The sequence below is a fragment of the Caloenas nicobarica genome, chromosome 17 (genome assembly GCF_036013445.1).
Source record: "Caloenas nicobarica isolate bCalNic1 chromosome 17, bCalNic1.hap1, whole genome shotgun sequence".
NCBI classification, from domain to species: domain Eukaryota; kingdom Metazoa; phylum Chordata; class Aves; order Columbiformes; family Columbidae; genus Caloenas; species Caloenas nicobarica.
In genome coordinates, this window is record NC_088261.1 from 3,910,711 (window position 1) to 3,934,808 (window position 24,098).

The 24,098-nt window shown below is 41.0% G+C and overlaps 1 protein-coding gene across 2 annotated transcripts in view; it reads right to left on the reverse strand.

Moving 5' to 3' along the window:
• SPECC1 (sperm antigen with calponin homology and coiled-coil domains 1) overlaps positions 1-24,098 on the reverse strand; it is a 57,827-nt gene that overhangs the window by 19,099 nt on the left and 14,630 nt on the right. Inside the window, exons 2-10 of one of the 2 annotated variants that reach the window (XM_065647226.1) lie at positions 19,152-20,719; positions 17,108-17,315; positions 16,380-16,453; positions 15,646-15,824; positions 6,793-6,938; positions 6,473-6,573; positions 5,095-5,176; positions 1,874-2,024; positions 914-1,016 (exon numbers count right to left, since the gene is read on the reverse strand). In XM_065647226.1, coding sequence (XP_065503298.1) covers positions 914-1,016; positions 1,874-2,024; positions 5,095-5,176; positions 6,473-6,573; positions 6,793-6,938; positions 15,646-15,824; positions 16,380-16,453; positions 17,108-17,315; positions 19,152-20,719 — 2,612 coding nt within the window. Of the gene's footprint in view, positions 1-913; positions 1,017-1,873; positions 2,025-5,094; positions 5,177-6,472; positions 6,574-6,792; positions 6,939-9,159; positions 11,364-15,645; positions 15,825-16,379; positions 16,454-17,107; positions 17,316-19,151; positions 20,720-24,098 lie in introns of those variants that run through there. The other variant, XM_065647228.1, reaches the window with a different exon arrangement.

Here is a 24,098-nt window from a genome sequence, read left to right on the forward strand (position 1 = left end):
CTGCCCCCTGCAGCTAACGTTTCATAAAGAGCAGTTTGTGAAGAAAAAAAATATGTTATTATTTACTTTAAAAGATGGACTCTGCTTTTATTAAAGACTTGCTCCAGGGTGCATATCACGTGGTGATAACTGCTTTTGTCTTCTGCTCTAAGTAACAAACAATATTATTCTTAAGAAAGAAAAATCTCAGCATTATATCAAACCAAGACTACCCTGAACACCCAGCATATATCACAGGATGAACTGTTGCCTAGAATTGCTTCCTACAGCTCAGCTACAAGCAGAACCAATGGCCTAACTCAGCTGCCCACAAACACGAGCCAGAGCTTGATAAGTACAGCAATGGCCATACAAGAACTGACAAATCATTATGTCGGTTTAACGATGAAAATCACTCTGCAAATAAATTAGATGTTCTCAAGCAGTCAAAACTTGCTTTGTAAAATCCCCTTAAACTGCAGCCGATTAGAAAGAGCGGGACCCAAAGATGCAAACTGATTAGAAAGAGCAGGATGCAAAGATGCAAACTTAATCTGGTCAAGGCCACGCAAAGAAATATTTCTTTGGTTTTACCGAAATGACCAACGAAAAACCTTTTGCAATAGCACACCACCCACAGAAGTCTACAGAAAAAAAACCTAGAATGTGATTTCAAAAATGGATGCCAATTTGAACCTGCTGCACATATACACACTTTCTCACCATCAGCAACCCTCTAAGCAGCAAATATTTTGGGGTTTGTATATGAATTACTTAGGATAATGCATATGGGAGACTGTACTGTTAAAGAAATCTGAAGGAAGAAGATGGCAACACCAGGTAGAAACAAACATGCACAAATCAGCAGAATAAAATACACATTTTTTTGTTGTGACACTGCTCACTGCACACATATTGGTGTCTATTCTCTTACCTGGTAACCTTCAGTCTTCTTTTGGCACCATTTCAACAGAGCGTTCCTTTTCGAACCACCATACTCCCGAGCCAGGGCTGCCAGTGGGTCCTTTCTCTCCACGCTAATCCAGGGAAGCATAAGGGAGAAGAAGATAAATGTGCTGGAAGTCTCTTATTTTTTACCAGTGTATAAATAATATCTGTATGACAAAGCAGAATGGCAACACAGAACCTAAATGGAAACCAAACAGTAACAGATTTCAAAGCTTGCATTCTCTACTTGCCTTTAGATGAGACAAATTCAGTTGGTATCGCTGCGTACAAAGAGCTGAAAAAATGCAGCCTATGGATATTCGATGGCATTTTTGCTATTGTTTTCATCAGCTTATTAAATTTTCAAGTAACCTCTTTGCTTTACACATTGAAAACTAGGACTTAGGGTGTACGATTGCAAACAAAACAAAATAAAACCAAACTATCTAAAGAATCTGTAATAGCAAATTCACATTCAATTGAGCTCCTGCAGAACAAATTATTGAATAAACTGAAAATTCTGGAAGCTGTATTGCAGTCAAGGCCTAGAGGACAGTTAAGGTCAACAATCAAAACACCTCTATTGTCTCCATCCTACTGCTTCTACTGTTTGAAATAATGGTAAAGATCAGAGGAAAACATGTATGTTTTCCTCGAAGACAGAAAAAACAAATTGGGTCCAGCTTTCCTTTAGACCTCAAAGTTCCAGAAAACTTGCTACCCTCATTTTGTCATGATTGCTCATTTTACAGGTCACTGTAGTTGTTATAATCTGAATTTTTATATTTAGATCTGACACAGCCTGGTAATTCTGAACTGGACAGACTAGCCAGCACAGTTTCCACTGGAGACAGCGGTCCACCGTATTAAATCACTCATCTTGGGGCCAGGTAATGCTGTCAAATATTTCCAGTGTGCTTGTTTTCCCAGGAAACTGAGTTGGTACCTGAGTTTGCTTTGGGGTTTCAAGCTGCTGGGGGTAGAGGTAAGCATCCTGCTGCTGAAGGCCATAGGGGGTTTGCTCAGGGATTCCAGGGAGGGGCTTTTACGGAGGTAATGGTCTGGTTTCAGCTCTTCATTTCTCCCCTTCAGAAGGTCTGTGGGAATTAAAAACAAAAAACTGTCAGTTCACAGTCAGAGGAATTTGATTAATCACTGTCCTGCCACACAGCACACAATATGTAGTCTGTTGTTTTGATTCTAAACAAATGTACTCATTTGTTCATTAAACACACATGGGGCTAGGAAACCTTGAGCAGATTAGAGGTGATCATAACAAGGAACGGCTTTGATGATTTCAACAGTACAGACCGTCTGGCTTCCTGTGATTGATACTCCTGCTGGGGGGTAGGGGCCTCAGGTGAATTAGGGGAAATACCAAAATCCACAGTCTTAAAGGTTCAAAAGCTGATTGCCAGATATCTTCATCAGATGACTGACCAGCCCTAGTACAATTTTCTAGTACAAATTTCTTTTCTGCCATTAGCAGACTCTAACAAGAAAGCCTCTTATCTCCCAAATACAACCCAGCTCAAGGCCGCGGTAGAAGGCACTGACTATCACCTGATGTTCGGCACCCTAACAGGACTTTGGGAAGCCTCAATATCTTCATAGCAGATTTTCATTACACATATGGTATATTTCTATATTTTATGGTATTTATATATGCATAGATATATATATAAATAAAATAAAAACCAACAAAATTAGTAGCCATAGGATCCAATGTTGATAGGTTTTTGAAGAGAAGCCAAAGAGACCCTAGAAATCAAGTTATCTCCCCACGCATATCAATCATGAAGCAGAGCAATCTATCACATAGGGATAGTTGCCTGTTTCTTTTCTGTAGACAAACTGTCAACAAGCCGAGATCTACGGCCAGCACATTATGAGCTGTTATCAGAAACTAACTGAATGTGGAACACAACTTTTACTCCTCCTCAGTTACCTTCCTATGTTAATTATCAATTAATGTCGTATTACCTAGAGCTGTGAATTCCTTCTTCTCTCAGCTTCACAAAGGCTAGTATCACTGAATCAGTCCTGAATTTCTTTTCAGCGGTAACTGGGGTGTGTGTATCAGCAGTTGCCAGATAAATACATCCTTCCAACAGACATGCAGCTGCCCTTGCTTTGGCTCCTGAATTTCATTAAATCAGCATTTGTAACTGCTGAGAGCTATAGGCATTTCTGTACCTTCTTTCCACAGCACAAAGGGCTGCGAAGTTCGTATCTATTAAGAAGTCCAGATGGAAAAGGACAGAATCCAGACCCAGGAGACTGTTTCCTTTCCAACAACCTGGTTGCTGTCAGAGCTTTGTTGCACTGGATTGCACACACCTTGCTCAGTCAGGGTCACCCTCCCCATTTTGTTAGCTCTATTTAAAGAAACTTTGTGGCTACTGGATTGAATTATATACTAGTGCTTGAAGTGGTTCGAATCAACAGTATCCAGTTTTGTACTTTGAGTTGCACTTGCAGGAATAATATACTTCCTTTGATTTATTTCTGGCTGCTAGAAACTCCAGGACAGACCCAGTAAATCTCTGATTCTAAATGAAAATACAGCCACAGCCAAAGATCAGCTGCCTCTGCAAAGTAAGCCATTCTCCTCTCCAACGATGTAACATTTGGGTCATGTTAAAGACATCACAGAACCCTGCTGTGATACTGGTCAGATGGAATCAGCCAGAAGATTATTATTATGGAAACTACTTCACCCTGAATTTCCTTGGGGATATTTTTTAATTCAGTGTTGTTTGCACAGGGCTTGGATCAACTGCCTTCTAGGATTATTTTGATTGGAACCAGAGCTATTACAACTGTATAATGAATAAGCCTTTGCTATGGATTATTGGCACTAAATTAAACCCAGGTACAAAGAGAAGCTGTAAATACAGGAACTTGTTAGATAAGCAACCAGAAATTTTTACCATACAATGGCTAATAAAATATCTGTCGGTTTCAACAGATTTTCACAGAACAATTGTCTATGGGTAATAACAGTAATTATCCATGGCCCGAAGTGGAATATTTATTATTAAGGGCTGGCATTATATCACACAGTTGACAGATTACTTCACTCTACAGTAAACTGGTAGAGATTAAAAAGGGTTTATGTTCTGTTTGGGATCGTTGGATACTCTCATGCAAGACTTTTTCTGGAAACCAACTGATAGAAATAAGTAAACTCTCTCTGTTCCACTGATAACTTCTGCCTTCTTAGCATTTATTCCTGCAGGAGAAACCAGTAGCATAGACAAGAGGTTATTTGTTTATGCTGCCACCTCCTCTATAACCTCTTTTGCTGTTCAGATCCAGTATCTCTTCATCTTTGAACAATGGAAGGGGAAGCTTATCAGATTATCTGAAGAGCCTAAAAATGAAGACAGGCTCTAATTTCTCTCTTGTACTAGCAAACTATTGCAGATAATCCAGTCTACAGATGAAGCTGTGACTGATTTTTTGTCCCTCCATGCAGTTACACTACAGGAATATAATATTTCATCTTTCCTTAAAAATTCAATAATCTGTTGTTACTAGCTTTGACTCCAATGCAACAACTACATTCAGGACTAGATAACCAAAATAAAGGGCCCTAGAGAAAATGGGAAACAAACATTGGTAGAAAAGAATACTAAATGACAAGAGAACAAAAGCAAAGTGTGAAATAAAAACAAACAGATCTCTTGAGAAGTCTCAAAATAAATTATTTCAAGCCCAAATATGACTGCTCCTAAAACAGTCACATTGGTATCTGAAATGTTTGATGTATTTTAAATGAAGCTTTTAAAAACAAATAAGCCCTGAAAAGACAGTGCTTTGGACTGATTCCAAATACATACATGTTGAACAAAATCCAATCCTCTCCAGTTCCACAGCATGGATTAGAGAGGTGCCACAGATACTTTGGAATAAAGGAGGCAAGTTTCTGTTGGCAAACCATAATAAATCAGCTATTCTTTAGTTTTCTAAGGCTACAATCAAGATGGGAATGGAAACACAGCAAAATTAATAAGCTCTCTAAATCAAAGACTCTGAAGACACTTTTTCATGTTTCCTTTGACCATACGAGACGAGGAAAAATGGCCCAGGCAGAGGCCAACAGTTAATGGCAAGTTATTGCTGATAAAAAGAGGCAACATTTGTACATTTACTGAAATTTACCTGCAAGAGGAAGGTCTGAAAGATCTGTCTGTCTGGCAACGCTCTTACTGGCTGGCTTGGCATTATTATAAACAGAATGTCTCTGTGAAACAAACACACATACAAAAGAGAATTAAAAAAATACTAGCCATAATGCTTAAATAGACAAGCAGAAAGAAGAGATGTTTCTGCTATCTCAAGATCAGAAAGCAGGTGGAGAGATACCTCGTGGAAAGGTTTCTGTATCAGCTGTACCTAGAGCTGGATAAATGGCTGTGAAAAATAAAAGGACAAAGGAACAATATTTTTATCTGGTAATATATTGGTTCCTGAACTATTTCACATTTCTATTTGCACCACTTTTTCTATTGCCAAACTTAATCTAGTGTCACAAACCCTAAGTCAGAATGCCTGTTCCTAACCCTGCCTCAGTTCTCAGGACCCCAGATAAGAAGTCAGAAGGATTCTTGTCTCCGTGGCCCCAGCATCAGTTTCCAGCACTAACAGCCCCTCAGCCAGGCACTAACAGAAGGCTCCCAGACCTCTGTTCGATCTCATTCTTTAAACTTCCTTTGCTGATTCTTTGAAGGAAATGTGCTCACACATTTGTTAGGTAGTGTTTCAAAGTAATCTCATTCTTCAGAATGCTCACCTAAACATCCCAGCCTCACAACTGTTTTTTACCCAGATTCAGAGGGGAATATCCTGTTGTAAATCCAGTGACCACTCAGTCAAAACACATACAGTGTCTTCTCTAGTCTACAGAGGTCAGAAGTCTGACCATTTGCCACCTTCGGCATGTGTGGAAATCAGGAAGCAGAGTGCATTTGCTTCCCCACCATTCACAAAAACAGTATTTCCAACAACACTGCACCATGGATTTCAAAATTGCTAACAAAGTTAACTCACTGGTGCAGTGACACAAGAAGTACTACATTCCAGAGCAGTTATGCTTCAGTAGGAAAATAGAAAAAGACAAACTGTAAGAGCTCTTCACTCAGCCCTATATGAACTGACTGGATAACTGGGAGCATACCTCTTAGAAACTTATTACCCCACGTCTCTCAACTCACATGTCAGCTACCTAGTTTGATGTTTCTTGTAACTGACTCCAAATAATCAAACCTATTTTCTGGTCAACAGTGATTAGAGTTCAGAATTCTATTCCAAAGAGTTCACATCCGCCCACTGAGACCTCTAGAGTTGAAGTCAAAGACAAACTCACTTTGATCCTTTTTGTTAGTACTACAGCATTTGATGTTTTATAGCAAATAAACAGGTAAGTTTCCCCTTCCCCTTGCCAACACATGCACGTTGGCATGCTGAAGCTATGTCATGCTGCAGCAAACACTGCATCTGTCCATTTTAAAACTACAAGGATAGAAAGAGCTCCTTGTACCTGCATGGGGGAAACAGCAGCTGCCGGGGCTGTCCTCACCGGAATTCCACTGAGAGGGCTCCTGGGGACCTTGTGAACTGTGATATTTTGTCCAGTGCCACCTGCAAGGAAAAAACATGGAAACATTTGCATTTCAAACCCAACTATCTCCCTTTTGTCAGAACAGGGAACCACTGGTATAGAGACATTCCACAGATAGTACTTATGTACCAAGCACTGACAAATAATATCCATTAAGGACCAAAAGCGGCACAGAATGGCACAAATTACCTGCTTACTGCTAGAAAATTTTTGGACTGCAAAATCCAGTGTTCAAGTACCTGAGCATCCTAAGTCAAAGGATTTTATCAGCGACTTCACAGTGGCCGCAGACTCTGAGGGTGTGGGAGATGCTCTGCTAATGCAGACTCCTTGCCAGCGGTTGGTTGCATCTGCCTCTAGAGATTCTACCTCTTCAGCTGTCAGCCTGCAAAGCAGAAATCAGATCAAAGTCAGGGGCAACAGGAAGCACAGGCCAAGATTAAAGCTTTTTATATGCAGTAAGGTAAATCCAGCGATGTGCATCTTTTCTTGTAATGCTCAGAACATGGACCACTCATTAGAACTTTCATGTTATTTTCTTGAAGTGCCTGGCAAACATTAAATCATCAAGTCTAACAAACTTTTTTGTGTTGTTAACCATATCATCCCCATTCCCCATCTTCACAACAGGACAGAGGATTATCATTAAAAAAAAGCAGTTTCATGAGTCTTGTGAGTAATCATCAGTAATTACCTGAAGATGGGCTTTCAGTACAGCACAGGGGCCAAGGGGCTACAGTGGTCCTCAGTGTGTAATGAGGAAAGTAACCAAAAAAAAAAAGTTATTTATACATTCTACATTTTTAATTGGCGTGACGGCTGCTGGAGTAATTGTTACCAGTTAAAATGCCATAATTGAAAATAAATAATTGTACAGGTTTTAGGTAAGAGCCATAAAAATTAAACCAGAAAATATATTTTATAATGAAAAACTTTGGAAACTCAACTCTTACAGCTTCTCAGCCAAGACATTTGCTGAACAAGTAAACCCTCAATCACAATCCATAAGCAGTTATATGGGGGAATAAAACGGTTAAGTGCTTCATCCTAGCAGATACAAGAAAACCAAAATTCAATAGCTAGAATGAAGATAGGCAAACTCAAAATAGAAATCAGGCTCATATTTTAACAAAAAGGATCATTAAGTTACTCCATTTAAAAGGACTTTTGAAGTCAAGATTAGGTGCTGGACTGACAGGAGTGAGCACAGAAAACTCCACAGCCGTGTTAAACAGCAAATGCAATTACACAGTGTAGCTGTTGCTTCTAGTCGGGCATTTTTATGGATTGGGCTGATGTTGCTTAGCGCTGACACTGTACTTACCCGGTAGCTCTCAGGTAGACTTCAAGGGTAATTACCTAGTTTTAGTCTAGGAAAGCTGTAATTAGATAACAAAGTCTAGTCATGTAGAAAGAGTATTTATACATTGCTTTCCTAATCTCCTGGCTGCTTAAGAAATGTGTGCTGATCTACAGGTTCTGAGGTATCACCACTCTTCCCTACTTTTAAGTATAAGCACCAAGAGCTACATGAACACAAAACCAGAAGTTATTTCAGAAGAAGGCTTGAGAACTCCATCCAGAAAGTGCCTATGAGGCTGAACAACTTTTGTTGAGCTAAAAACAGAAGTCATAGTCTTTTTCTTTCCCTTGTGCCATCATAGTCAACAAAACGCAAGGGGCTAAAGGGTGTCAATGAATGAGAGCAACTCACGTTTCTATTTTTGGCAGAGTTCAAGGAGGTGCTGTCTTTAAGCAGACATTGGCTCTTTCTTTGCTAAGACATCCAAGCTCCTTGTGTGCCAGAGGAGCCTGCAGAGGCAGATGGCCAGACAAAAGCCATTTCAGTTCCATTCTCCATTTAATCCGATAAGGAGGAAAGGCAGATTGGATAAGAATCACTGAGCTCTGAAGGAGCCAGTGTTTTGCTGACTAACTTTAGGTTTTACCCTTCACTTTTTCTTCTGTGGCTTCATAAAGCATAAACAACAAATCAACAGATTATGGCATCTGCACTTTAGTTATACAAAAAGCACAAAAGCTAAAGGAGTCCTGTTTCTAGTAAAGTATGGAGGAAGGACAGGTTTCTGCCTCGAGATACTAAAACACTCAATGCAATCCATTATACTTTCAAGAACTAAATGCAAGAGTTCTGTCCAGTTATCCAGGTAGCAAGGGTATCACATAGTTTTGGAGTATTATCAGAGTAAGAAAGGAACAGTAAATGCCTATAGGCCACTGGCAAATCTTGAGACTAAAGCAAGTCAGAGGTACAATCTAGGCAGCCATCACTTCATTGGTTTGGATTTAACTCTGGGAACAGCTCAAACCTCATAGATTAGTCTCCTCAAGTCCAGCCTTTGGTTGCAAAAGGATGCAAACATGTTAAATGAAGTTAGAGTAATTAGACCAGCCCCTATGCTGTACCACAGAAAAATCCATTGTACAGAATAATTATGAAGATTCAAGTTCTGGAGCTACTACCAGTTCCAACTTTGTTAGGATGCTTCCCATAATCTTAAGTCTGTATATTTGTAATAGGCTTCTAGTACACCCTGAGACAATCTCCCAGATTAAACACAATCACATCAGAAAACTGAGGCCTCTCATGCTGCAAACCTTGGCATGAAAAGTAAGAAGAATAGTGCTGAGACCTATTTGCTTCAACTACATCCACACATGCCAGCAAATGAGCAATATGAAACTTGGTGACTACCTTCTATTTGTAAAGAAAAAAAAAAAAATCATGTGATAAGGTGATGCACACGTGTACATACATGGGTTTCTTAATAGAGAAGCAGAAAAGTAACAGCTTAACTTGCAGCAGGAAGCTAATTCAGGAGGACAGTATAGGAGAACATGACTTAGAAAGATAAATGACAAACCATAACTGCAAAGGAAAAATGACTCCTTGTACACAGAATTTATTCAGCTTAGTATAGCTTAGACCATCCAAGCTCTGCTACAAAAAGGATAGATTTGAACGAAATGTCATCTACTGCTGTACGCTTTCCTTAAAACAAGAATGAATGGTTTACAGAGACAAATGCTGCAAGTGCAGCTGGCTTGACTGGAACAGCTCCAGGAGGAAGTAGAGCATTTTAGCCACGAAGGAATTAAAACGTGCAGTCCTTTTCACAAAATCACTGCCTAGTTTCATTCATTCACTGGTGAGAGAAGTAGATGCAGTGAGTTCTCTCTAATGGCAAGAGTTTGTCTCCTTGTTTCCTAGGTTTGGAATATGTGGACAGACCACCAACAAGGTGCAAGTCTTTCTGTGCTTAACATAGATTTTCATGAAACTTCTAAACTGCTCCAATGACCTCTTTGTTACAGGAGGCCTAGGACCACAGAACCATATTTTCAGATATAATTACTCTGCAATCTAGTCTTTGACACAGTTCCTGTCACTGTTGTGAATCCTCCTGCACTCCAAGGGACACAAAGGAGACACATACAGCTACTGATGCACAGAACAGAAGAGAGGCCGAGGGCAGGCAGCAGACAATTCCAGACACTTAAACATTTATTTGGCACTTCAATACATATCTCTTAAACATAAAAACCAACATTCAACAGCTGCCAGCACAGAAAAGAAAGGCAACACAAGTACGCATATATGTATACACTCCAGGAGCACGGCACAAAGGTGAAGGCCATGCCAAAGCCAGGTGATCCCACAGAATTCTGTGCTAGCTCAGCCTGCTGAGACCAGGCCCTTGTTAGGTCTTCACACATCCAGGAAGAAAGGACAGGAATCCCACGGCCAAAACATGAAATTCTGGTCCTCTAATGAATCCTGATGATCTGGTAGAGATGGTGATTTCAGAGTTTCTCCTTAGCATCCAAGTAACGGTCTCTCCAGCTGTCTCCAGTTGCAAAGCTGAACTTCAGCATGTTCTCCCTGATCATCATATACTTCACCTGAGTTAAGGGCATGAAAAAGGCTCCTTTCTGAGAGGATATTTACTAGGGGCTTGATATATTAATTTCTTTTCCTTCTGATCTCTTCATCTGCAAATCTTACAGACAGGACAAACCTCACATGGGACATTGTTTCTGAAAGTCATAGCAGGACATGCCCCTTGGGCACCAGCCCACTCCCTAACACACACTGAGTCAGACATGCCACCCAGTGGCGAGTGCCTTGCCAATACAATGTTGAAAATCTCAAACCATCAAAGCAGCTGATAACTGAATAAATAACTTCATGTTTCCATGCAGTTTTCCTGCTGGATTTCAGTACCCTATCACTTGACTGTGTGTATGTGTACATACTGATCTGTACGCATACATGTATTTAGGCACATAGACAGATCCATTAATATAATACTATATGGAGAACTCAATGTGTATGTGCATTGCTTTTTACGAATTAGACATACACACTCAGTATTATTTTTTGCTTAAGCTCAAAATGGCATGTTTGAATTTCTATTTCAGGGCAAATATCCCCATCTCTCCAAAAAAGCCCTCAGTTTTTTCAGTTCCCCCAAATCTCTGTGATTACTACTTATGGTTTAGTTGGCTTCAGACTAATGCAAAACTTTTTCTGCCTCATGGAGTCTTCTGAAGAAAACAGCCTTCTGAAACAAAGAAATAGGCTCTTGCCCATGGGGAGGAGGTGGACCTGAGCAGCATTCACACTTTGTGATACACTTGACTTTTGCAGGGCAATAGAAAACTGGAGGTGCTTTCTTGAATTGAACCTTCCCTTTTTCAGCTGCAAATCGAAGGTACATCCTCAAGTGTGTCACAGGCCTTGCTGTGCATCCATTCAGGGCTGTGTTAGCTGGTAGAGATCAAGCACCTATGGAGATAGAGAGAACAATCGGGGAAGTTATAAGAAGCAATGCAATGCCCAGCCTGAGGTACAGCTCTTCATTTTACAGTCAATCATCCCATCAATAAATAAAGGGGGGAGGGGAAAATGCTGATGGTGTTGTAGGAGTGCCTTAACACTCCACTAACATAGCTGGGAAGAAATTAAGTATTTAAAGCCAGGGAACCAATTTCAAAGGGCACAGAGGGTAATGTTCCTGGCTTTCCTCTTCTATAATCATTTAGGACTATTCACTCAAAATGGGTACATGACCCTGAACAAACGCGAGTTGCTCTACCTCAGAGTTTCTATTTCAGGGTCCTTAGACCAAAGGGGATGGAATAATCTCCATCCAGTGTAAAAAACAAACACCACCCCCCCCAACTTTGAGGAGTCCCTAACTAGGGCAAACGGACAATACTTCAAGGACCCTGCTCTTTCTAGTCTGCTTACTTTCAGTGAGAGCTGAACGAACTATCAAATCTCTAAAAGACAGAACAGCTGCAAAACACAGGCAGACATGAGCAGCACATCAGCACATACAGACTGACAGCAGGGTTTAATACGCCGAGTACAAGCTTATTGCCAGGAGAAAAAGCATATAACGCTGCCATGCTGTGGTATCCGAGACTTAGGAGGAAGAATAGAAGCAAATTAGTGGGATACATCACAATTTTCACTTTGGGGTTCTGTTTGAAGTTTTGGTTAGATTATTTTATTATTCTGAGAAGTCACTAATTTAATTACAGATATAATTTCTCTGTTTTCTGAGTACTACTCCCAGCCCAACTGTCTTCCCTCCATGTTCTTGGTTCAAGAAATATAGTGCCAAAATAATTTTGAGAACTAGAAGGGAAATAATCAAAGCAAGACCCTGGGACTTTCACTGCTGCTAAACAGTGTATTTGCAGAAAGGCTTGGAAACGGGTGCATAATGAAGCCAAAAAGGGCCGTCCATAACTTGGTACTTTCAGCAATAACTTTCTTCATTTGTGTTACAAACCAAATATAGCATTTTTTTTCCCCACCACTTACATATTTAACCCTAGAACAACTACAAAATGGAGTTAATTTCCAAGGTGAATGTTCTGAAAAGATGAAACCTGCTACAGGATCTTAGGATAATTCAGGTTGAAAGGGACTTCATAAGTCACCTAGTCCAGCTTCCTGCTCAAAGCAGGGTCAGCTACGAGGTCAGACCAGGTTCCTCAGGGTTTTGTCCTGTCTGGTCTTGAAAACCTCCAAGGATGGAGGCTACATAATTTCAATTCCACCACCTATGAGGAGACACACAACTGTGGGTGGTAAGGTTCTGCATTTTACTGCAAAGAAATAACATTAATTATGATGTAAAAATCATAGAAGACTGTCTGAAACATGGGTTAATCAATTTGGAGGTTTCAGTCAGTACTAACTTGGGACAAGTTAACATCTCTCTTCCTTATTCCATTTGTTCGATGCTGGTCCAACCTCCCCCCAGCATTTTTAGTCATAGAACATTTACTCTGTGTTAAAGATGCCTTTGGGAGGCTCTTACCTTCATTCAGATGAACTCTGATGACCTCATCAGGATTTTTTCTGCAAGTTCTTTGGTTGTTCCTGAACCAAAAATGACTTTTTGTCTCATTAGAAGAATGTAACGGTGAAAAACATGGAGGCAGGAACTCAGGCAGCCACAGGCAAACATTAAAATGGCAGGATGTTGTAGGAGATAAACTGGCTTCAAGATCAATTTATGAGGTGGAGTCTAACGACCCTCAAGAGATGACTGAGATTTTGCCAAAAAACCTTTGAGTAGCAAGCTATTTGGAAGGTACATTTTTCCAATAAGAGCTCAGAAATCAGACTGGAAACTTTCACTGGGGACATCAGATATTCAGCTGCATGCACAGCTGCTCAGTATTAACAAATATGAGGAATATTTTATAGACTGCATTAAGGTATCACACTACAAACTGCTTCCACCAGTGCTGAGCATGCATTAAAACTCACCGCAGGTACCAGGATCTGCTGCTGATTCCAAGCAGGAGTATTTGTAAAAGCTGACTAAAAGCAACAATAAGAATATCCCCAGAATTTTCTGGGAGAAAGAAGCTGAGGTGCTGGGGAAGATAGTGACCTCGAGGAATGCAAAAATAACTGGGAGTGTAGAACTGGCTCTCAGCAGGAGCTTTGGCAACTTCAAGAATTTGTTTTATTGGCCAGTACAGTTATAAAATTTCAGTACTTAGCTGTTGATCACTGGTTTGTTTAGACAATGACTTACATAGGTTTCCTTATCTTCTCCACACCACTCAAATTTTGCACTTTGTGTGGACACTGAGTCAAATTAGTTATACCTAAATCAACAGATGGAAAATTTGGTCTCAACACCTGTCTTTGAAAGAAAATAAATATTGCCCACTGCAGACTGTATATCTGGCTCCATGACCAATATAATACTCAAAGCAAGCTATACAGATAATTAACACAATACAAAGACAAACATACCCGTATGTATGTAAAAGAGAGGGAGAGACAAATGCCCAAACTGACTTAAATATATGTCTGAATACCTCATTCTGGAACTATGTATGTATGGATTCTGGGCATCTAATTTCAAAAGCAGTATTTGCAGTTCAGGCTTCTTATGCCAAAGAGCTGACAATGCAGCCATGTTCCTTAGACATGGAAGATAAATATCCCAGTTTGCAAATTAGCAGGTCATCTTCAATTTAAGTACTATCAAATGCATCTTCAGATTTAAAACCAAAAGAATAAAGAGAGGAAACTAATGATTCCTGCTCTTATATATGGACCTCACTCTAAATGAGAAAAATGTCATTAAGAACAAATTAGGAATGGAAACTGAGCCCAGAACTTAAGTACTGTCTGGTAATCATTTTGTCTGAATACATGGTCTGTAATAGCTTTTCTTTGCATCCACTGGGGACTCTGATAATGAAACTGGAACTTAAACACACTCTTTTGTTTTTCTTCTGAAAAGTATGTCTGTTCTTTCAATCCAGGAATTCTGACCCATACACCTCCACACAAAAGCCCTCCCATCTACTGTACAGCTGCTGTGGAAACTCCTGAATGGAAAACAGTGAGCAAATATGTGCAACATGAAGCTAGACTGTTATTCTACCTGAAAGAAGTGACGGGATTCACTGCGTTCCTGTGGCTATTTTACCAATGGCCATGAATCTACTAGAACAGAGATTAAATAAAAAAAACTAGGGGAACAAAATTAATCTGGCACATATTGTTGATAAATAGTACCACCATTTGTGTGATTTTGCTTTTGTTCCCTCTGTACAAGTTTTCATCACTGCAGCTCTTCTGGCTCTGCTTGTGCCAATGCAAAAAAAAGAGCAGAACACAGCTTTCTTTAGAAATGTTGGTTCTTCCTTCTAATACATCTTGTGTTTTCCATCTCTTCTTATTTAGTACTTCAGTTGTAGAGTGATTTTTTTGAATGAAAGGTCATACATAAAAGGTCATGCACTGCATAAAAGTCACACTGTAAGGCATCTGTCTGTACCAGTTCCAGATTAAATTGTAAAAGTCGCTTTTGTTCTTACCATGCTCCCCCAGAGGGAAGCCCCACATACACATATTACACAATTACTGCTCCCTCTCCAACCCCTGAGACTACAGCAATTGTTTTACAGGTGGGTCCACTGCATGATCAAGTCACTTCCAGGCTAAACGCTAATGCAGGGCATAGTCCAGACCACAGCTCATCACATAATAGGTTTCAAAGTAACGACAGAAGATGTGAGATGAGGAATTCTAGTACTTGCATTGATCACTCAGTCAATGTGTATCAGACTTGCAGAACAAAGAGGTTCAGCTAATGCTCATTTTAACTTGAATGCACAGTCCTTGACTCCTCTCAGGTTAAGTAGTTCTCTTCTGGATGTCCCACTGAACGGATATAGTCAACCAAACTTTTCACAGATGGTTTTGTACAGCTGCACAGAGAGTTATGAAGGCAATAAAACACAGCGGAATACCATATTGAGAACAAAGCTATAACAGGATATTAGCAATTGTTATTACTTAATATTTGCTGATTAAAACCTTCATGGCCTAGTAGACGAACTAGATAGCCAAAAAGAAAAAGAACAGAAACATCTTAGAATAAGAGACAACAAAATCCATCAGAAGAGTTAAAAACAAACAACATGCACATCCAAGCCAATGAATAGTTACTGACAAAGCACTGTTTTCATGCATGTTAGCGGTCACAGAGATCAAATCTCGGCCTTTGCAAATAACCAACCTGTTGCTGCCCTTCACTTCATCCAGCTCCTTCTGCAGCCTGGCACTCTTCTCCTCTTCCTCCTGAAGCTTCCTTTTTACCACACGGAGCTCCTGCTGGGCTTCACACTTAATGTCATTGGCTACAACCACTGCAGTCTGCAGATCAGCCTGAAAACGCCTCCACTCTTCTGTATCTTCCTAGAAAGAGCAATCAGAACCCCAAACTGTTTGCTGTAAAAATGCACCTACTTGAGCCGAGCACTTAATCTATTTCAGTGATCACAAGCAACCGGGATTTCACCACAATTTCAAGATGATGCTGAGGTCAAACTAAATACTTGCCTCTTCACACAGTACTGATGAGTTTGCAAGACAAGAAACTGATGCTAAACTCCCCACTCCAGTACAAAAAGTATAGTCAAAATTCTTCCTATTCCTATTGATCATTCAGACTTGCAATACTATGAGCACTGTTGCTGAAAAAAAGCTCATTGCTACTGATCATTCATGAAGCAGGAACAGCTGTTCTAAAGCAGAAGTTCATAGGTACAAAAAGCAAAAGTAATTTGCGGAGGATGTATTGTATCTTTCCTTCACAGGCAAAGGAACAGCTAGAAATGAGTGAAGAGAATAGAGAATGAAAGGATGTATAAAGAACTTTCTGCAGTTGTTCTAGAAAAATACAATGCTTCTCTCAAATCCAGTATTGCAATAAAGGCTCATCTTAGCTTAGTCATGGAGTCAAAGCCTTACCTTCATTTGCTTAGTCAGAGCCTTCAGCTGCCTCTCTGTATCTTGTTTTTGTTCTTCCAGCTTCATTGCTTTGCCTAGGAACAGCAAAAAAGGGAAAAGATTATCAAACACTTAAGAGCACAGGTGAAAAGTGAAAATGGGGGGGCAGAGCAGCCTGTTTGGGTTTGCTTCTAGTAATGCCACTAAAACTAAACTGAAATGAAAGCATTGTGTCAATGGACCACGAAGGAAATCAACAGTAGATTTGTTTCCCAAACATCTCCGAAGGAGGTCGTTATTTTGAGGCATTTAACCAGACTTTTAAACGTACAGAATCACATGTGCGGGATCACCTGTTCAGTCCACGCAGCCCGGAGCACTCGAGGGGACACTGGTGAGTGACATGAGCCGCTCATGCCACCAGGTGGCAGCTCCCCTGCCCCAACGCGACAGCAGCCTCTGCTCAACAGCTCTTACTGGGGCTCTTCCCTGAAAGCTCTTTCAAAGGACAGTAATTCCAGTTTCTGAAGTGGGCAATACAATATTCACTGAATAATGAGGCTTAGAGACTGTCTAATATTATTTCTATAGCACTAACTGTTAAAACAATGACTTTCGTGCATGAATTGGAATATTTCTGATGTGAGGCTCTTGTCACACATATCAAGATGTGCCACCTCCTCCCTGTTGCAGCCGTAACTCACCCTCCCAAGTAAGTTCATTCAAATCCTTTTTTCAGCTCCACCTACTTTCTAGGTCACTGATGAGCTGGTTATTGTGAAGTTTTATAGCACGATGCTGTTCCACCTGGTCCTCCAACTCAAAAATTGTCTCTTTTAGGTTTTTGATATCTGCTTCATTCTCCGATGTTTTTTCCTGCAGCTTCTGGCTGGTTCTGCTCAGTTGCTCAGCCTGCCGGTCACACAGCTCCTTCAGCTGAGCACACTCATTCTCAGCCTGGAAGGGAGGAAAGAAAGCTGCAAGTCTGTCTTTATTTCCTAACAGATATCACTCAGAGATTTTACTGGACTTAAGAATCGAACCCGTGTTCTAAGCATTGTATAATCTGAGTTTCAATGCTAATGAGACAGTTTCGGGAAACATGGATGAGCTACGAATGTCAGTTTTCTTTCCCAGTCATAAAGATAATAAAACAAGATGCTAGAAATGAAATTAAGTTTTTTATATCATGACCGTAATTCCAAAACCAAACTCTACAGGTAATGAACAGAGAGGAATGATATTCTTGGAAAGCTCCACATCTATTCATGTGTTACATTATGAGAGTGATATCACTACCTTAGGGCCAAGATGATGATCAGTTTGTCCATGTTAACAATTTTCCTGCTTTTACCACATGCATTTTTTCAATGGATTGTGAAAACATACATAGTAGTGCTAGCGACTGCAGATAAGCATATTTTCTGGCTATAGGACATCTGGAATTACTGAAGGGGGAATCTGCTGCACTTCAGTTTGTTGGCTCAGGCCCACAGACCGATGCTCCCAGGTTTGGGGGAAATCTCTGAGTACAAACAAGCTGTGGAAAAGCAAGGTGGAGGCTGCCAACTCAGTGAGCAGCACTGGCACAACCTGATGGAACAGCAGCCTTATAGAAGCCTGTGGTCTTGTTTGGGTGTCACAAATAACCAATGATTCAAACCAGCTTAATTTGAGGGAAAGAAAGAGTAAAAAGGAGGAAACCTGTGGTTTCCAAACCAAGCAACAGAAGTTTGGTAAAGAGTCTGAGCACTCAGCAGTTTTTCATTTACTCTTCATAAACTGTAGCCCTAGCAAGCACTTGGGAGCTTCCTCTACTCACTCCATTTGCTGTGGTGACCTGTTGAAGCTGAAAGGACATCTGGATTTTTTAAAAATCACTCAAATCATGGAGGTGCTTTTTGGCAACGCTCTCTTCCCCTGCAACTGGCCAATTTTACTGTTCTTCTCACGATCCCTTCCCCATTCAGGAAAGGCTGCACATACTGATTGTCACTCTCTCTGCAGTGGTGGGACTTAATCACTGGCTTGTGCTTTATTAACACTTCTTTGATGATGCCTCACATTGCAGCTTTCTTCTGAACATCCAGGATTGCACAGAAAACAGAAATAGTAATTAACTGAAGTTGCTTGGAGACTACCAAATGAGGCACAAAAAAAGACCTTTTTTTTTGCTATTACTTTACCTATCCCAAAACAGAATACTTCTAAGTTTTGTAAAAATATTTTAGTTTTATGAGAAGAAGCTCATCTGGAGCTTGTCAGTGCATCATTAATAACGCTGCTGTAAATATCGGCTTCTCTGATCATTAGCTCACATCTTTCTGTTCTCATGACCAATGACATCTATAGTTCATTACTAATTAATCATGATTAATTAGTCAGAATTATATTTGCTGCTGACTACTCATGCCCTTCTCTATCTGGATTACCAAGCGATTTTCACTAGTATTTGTTTACATAATACCAAAGTAATTTGACCTGTTCTCTTGTTCCAATTTTGATAAACACAATTCTATTTACTAAAATACTAAATACTGCAGAAGAGATTAGGGGAAATTTGTTTTGAATTTATAAACACAGCTACGCCAACAGTTATTTCTGAGAAAACATGCATATAGCAGCTGAAAGAGACAATATCATACAACCCCAGCTTCCATTCAAAACTAGTTAATGCAATTTTAATCCTGGACACTTATAACCAATGGCTCAATAACAATCTAAATACCAGCAATTACCCATTTATGAAAGGACAAAAACAGGCATTATATTTTACAGCTGCTACTACTTTACCTTAGAGAGCAGACCCTGAATGTGCTTCAGTTCACTGTTTGCCTTCAGCAGCTCTTGTTTAAGCTCAGTGCAAGATGATTCTAACTGATCCTTCTCTGCATGGGCTACTTTCAGCATCTCTTGCACCTCAGAGTTGTCTGTGGTACATCCCATCGCGCTGATTTCTGCGGCCTTTTGTTTCTCACTCTCTAACTGGGCTTTGAGAGAGCCATTCTCAATTTTTAGACCTTCTAAGGCAATTTTACAGTCCTCCAGAGTTTTTGTCACTGTGCTGTTGCTCTGCTGTTCTACCTCTAGAAGTTTGAGCAGCTTCTCATTTTCTTCTCTCAGGCTTGTAATCACCTGCTGGGCATCTTGATGCTCCCTTTCTAAGCTTCGTAGGCTGCTGGTTAACTGTTGCTGAATGTTGAGCATTTTCTCTCTTTCAAATTGTGCTTTTTCAAGAACTTCTGCACATTTCTGTTCCAGTTCAAGGACCTTCCCCTCCTGAGCTCTGCTTTCTTCATTCTTGGATCTCTCTTGGAGGAGAGTCATTAGCTTTTCGTTTTCTTGGTTCAGTTGTTCTGCTCTGTCCCTATGTTGACGAAAGGAAGTCTCCAGGAGAGCTTTCTCTTCCACTAGCTTCTCATTTTCTGCTGTCAGCTCCTGCACCATTTGCTGTTGATCCGACAGCTCCTGCAAAGTGGCTTGTAATTCTTCTGCTGTGCTGTGGTGATTCTCCTCCATCTTCTGTATTCTCTCTGTGAGAGATGCAACAGAAAGGTCACTAATATTGTTTGGAGAACTTCCTGCAGTGGAGCATTTGGAACCTTTGAAGTGGTTGCTGTTGGAAGATGTTGGCCTGGAAGGTACATCTGCTATATGTTCAAAATCAGACGCATCAGGTGACAAGGAAGCTTTAGTTACATCACTGCTGGAAGAACCCGAATTGCGCAGTGCACCCCCATGCACGTGCTGCCGGTGCTCACCCGTTTCACCTCTCGACGCGTTTTTTGATGGGCTTCCAAAACTGGATTCTTGGGTAGTTGGGGTTGGGAGGCTGCTGTCAGCTCCACTGCTTGTTGTTGTGTCTGAGAGAGGAGAGTTCTCCAGAAAAAGCAATTTCTCTTTCAAAGCACGATTTTCTTCTCCCAGGCTAGCAAGCTCTTTTAGAAAAGTCCTGTTTTTTTCCTGAAGGGTCCGTATTAATGGATCTATGTCAGCAGGTGATACTGTTTCTAAATTTTGGTTGGAAGCACCCATTCCTTCAGCGTTAAGTGACCCTTTCTCTTTGCATTTTTTCAATTCACAACGGAGTTTGGTAATCTCAGAATCTTTCGTCTTCGCTTCTGCCAGGAGTTCTTTAACCTGAGATTCCAGAACAGCCTTGTCACTGGTTTCATTCTCTTGCTTGGACTTGCTAGTGGGGCGCACGTGTTTGGTAGGAGTCAGTGTACCAGAAGAGGTGGGGCTAGGCTGCGTTTTCCTAGTATTGGCTTGACCACGCAATACGGCTCGCTCTCTGGATACAGAGGATGATATTTCCCGGGGTGCTGGAATCCCTGTGCGCTTTGCAGCTGAAACCGTTCCTTGAAGGGAAAGAAATGAGGCAGATTTAGTTAGTTCATAAAGAAAACAAGTCATCCAACAACAACACTAGAGGCCAGAGCAGTCTTGGAAAAAACACCTGAGTGTTTGAATAGGTTTAGTCATGACTGTGTGGATTCATGTTTCAAAGGCTTGTATTATTTTGCGCTTCTTCCTCTCCCACCCCCCACAAAGGAACACAGGCTGCTGAACTTTTTCCCAGTGTAATAATATAAGGTCTAGATACTGTAATACATGAGCAGACACCCCCAATACCAGGATATTATTTGAAAATAAAAATTCTTTACACTGCTTTGTGAAATACTGAGTTTAAACCTATTAATTTCTGGGGAAGGGTAACTGAAGAAAATATATCATCTGTGAAAGACGGTATTTTTAATCACACAAAACTAATGTATTTGCATTATTTACATTATGCTCAGTTCATGCAGATCACGATAAAAAAGGTCTGAAATGTTTATACTGACTGCAGATTCCGTGAAATACAAAACTCTCCTGGCACTTCTAACACTTCTAACACAATTGTGGTGCTGCAGCTTTTTGCCAAGACGGACGAGAGATTTTTCATGTTATAAATTCCCATCCTCTTACAGAGGAAGAACTAAAGGAGGTTAGAAAGTTGATGCTGTTCTGTTTGGTTGTGGTCTTGTGGGTGGTTGTTTTTGTTTGTTTTGTTGTGGTTTTTTGTTTGTTTGTTTGGGTTTTGTTGGTGGTGGGTTTTTTCCTTTCTCCCCAAACCAAATTAATGAAAAGTATTATGCGATTACAAGGGAAATAAAGTTTCTGAGTTGCTGATCATCTTCCAAAGCTCTCTCTTGGAATACAGGACCACATGTACTGAAGAAACAATAAGAGCCATCCTAAACATGAACGTATTAACAACCTAGTTAAAGAAAACAAGCTGGTTCAAACAGAAGGTATTATATGCCACTACAAGCAGCAACACTATCAATTTAACAAACTCCTGTTTTCAGGACCTTCCTCAAAAGGAAAAGCCCTAAAGTACAGAGCCATAAAATTTTGGGAATGAAGAGATATTGTCTGATGTAGCCACAGAAACAGGATGCAAAGGCCAGGTATGCAAACAGAAAGGGCTAGTGAGCCAGTGTTTGCAATAAAAACAAGTTCCAGAAGCACTCTGGAGGGAAATCCTAGACTCAGCTACCTCTCTCATGTTTGGGAGGCTCTCTTTGCTGGTACACACAGGCAGCATCCATAGAAAATCAAAGGGCAGTGAGGACCAAAGGGGAAGCAGACTCTCTGCTGCACAACCGCGTGGCTACTGCCTTATACCGCAAGCAACTCCATAACCCTCCCAAAGCACTTCTCACACATCGAGGAAATCTCTCTCAGTAATACAGGGCAGAGAAGGGTTAATATTAACACCACCCAGTTTGCTCAGCATCTCTTTTGAAGAATGCACTAGGTTTATAAACCCCACACCAACAGGAGCCCCTCCTCCCTCCTCCCAAACAAACACACTCTGCAGCAGGCACAATAAACACCCGGAGACAAAGAGCAGCTGAAGAAAAGACCCCTGAACACAGGAGCCTGTGCTGGGAGGAGAGCACAGAACGGGCTCTGTGATGGTAGGGGCACGATAAGGCCAGAGACAAAGGCTCCAGTGTTTATGGGAAGAGATAGCAGGGCCAGGCTGGCCGGACAGCCAGCAGCCCACACAGCTTCATTTAGTCAGCTACAGCTGGAGGCGTCAACAGACCCAGGCAGCTCCGGGCTCCCCAGTGAAAAGTGCAATGCCAGCAGAGACAGGAAACTTTTCCACTGCAACTCCAGTGGCTGCGGGTGCAACTCCAGACCTGAGACCTCATTTCAGAGCTGAAAGCCCCCACCTCACTGCTCATCCCATTTCTTAACCCAAGGGCTCCCAACTGCCAAGATCTGGCACCTGTAAAGCACATCCACACTGAGCTCAGCAGATGAGTAAAGCTTTTAGTGTCAATGCATATAACACCGTAAGGTGAAGGACAAGAGGAAAATGGAATGGACCGTGATGTGGCGCATTGCTTCCAGCAGAGAAACACCAGCTCAGCACAGCTCCACCTTGCCCAGAGGCAAAGGATCCTGTGGGCTGAACCCCAGGTGTCCAGGCGAGAGAGCACCAGGCCTTGTTTGAATGTGTCTTGAACAAAGAGTAGAGCAGGACAAGTGTCCAGAGTAGAGCAGGAGGTGCTTATACAAGCTATAGTTACACTACAGATTTAAGATGTAAATTATGCACTACAAATGGACACAGATGTTCTCTGATGTAGCCTAAAGGGTAGATTTAAAGCCTTCTGATATGTCCTGGACTCTTATTCAATCTGAAGGGGTTTTCTACCGCTATAATAAAATTTTGTGACAAAGCAAGTGCCCCAAATAACTTTTTTCAGTGCTCAAACTAGTGCAATGACATGACTGTTGCCTGGTCAGCACATGACTGCGTAGTGCCGTGTAAGTAGCGGGTAGTGCTGACTGGGCAGCATTATATATGTTACAAGAAATAATGATGCTACTACACACTGGTACAAATCGCATGGCACAGAGAAAACCAGCTTTTCCCAAGAGAAATGTAGCACTTCTGGTAGCAATACCAATGTGCTCATAATCGCCACCAGATGACAATTGCAACATGATCTTGAGCAATGGAAGACGTATACATAAGGATAACAATTAAGGATATTTAACTGGGATTATCTGTACTTCACCAGTTTGCCAACCAGTGCAGGCTCTGAGCTTATTCAACCTGTCCCATGTGTTTTGTAAGACTCCATGCTCTGCTGACTTGTTCTGTCATAAACCACAAAGCATCTTCTAACCATCAATAACCATTAACCAACCTGCTTTTTTCATGACATAGAAGTGTTTATATATTTTCCTCCCTCCACCCTCCAAAACAGTCCATGCAATACTAAAAAGCCACAGAGAGCCCAGGAGAAAAAAAATAATATGAATGCATATATATAATGATTACAAAGCACCAAAGCGAGTCTAAACACTAATTTAAAGTCTATGTGACTCCCCCTCTGAATGACCTTGAAATTGAGCAGTATAGCAGTTACAAATGGAGCTGCCAGCCCCGCAGCCCCAGGCGCCCACTGTGCACTTGGGCTGTACAAGTCACCCTGGTGACCCGATTAGCCCAGCAGCCCACACTGGTTACGGTCCATGGGAGACTCCAGACAGATGCAGCTGCCAAGCTGCAGAACCCAATCTGGGGCTGATTTATGCTGCTGCTTAATGTGGCTGGAATCACGAAGAACTTCACTTCCTAGAATGTGCTGCTGCTTTTGAGCAGGGAAGAGAAAAATAATCAGCCCTGCTTCTCAAAGAGACATTCTGGACAAACAAAAAACCAACAAA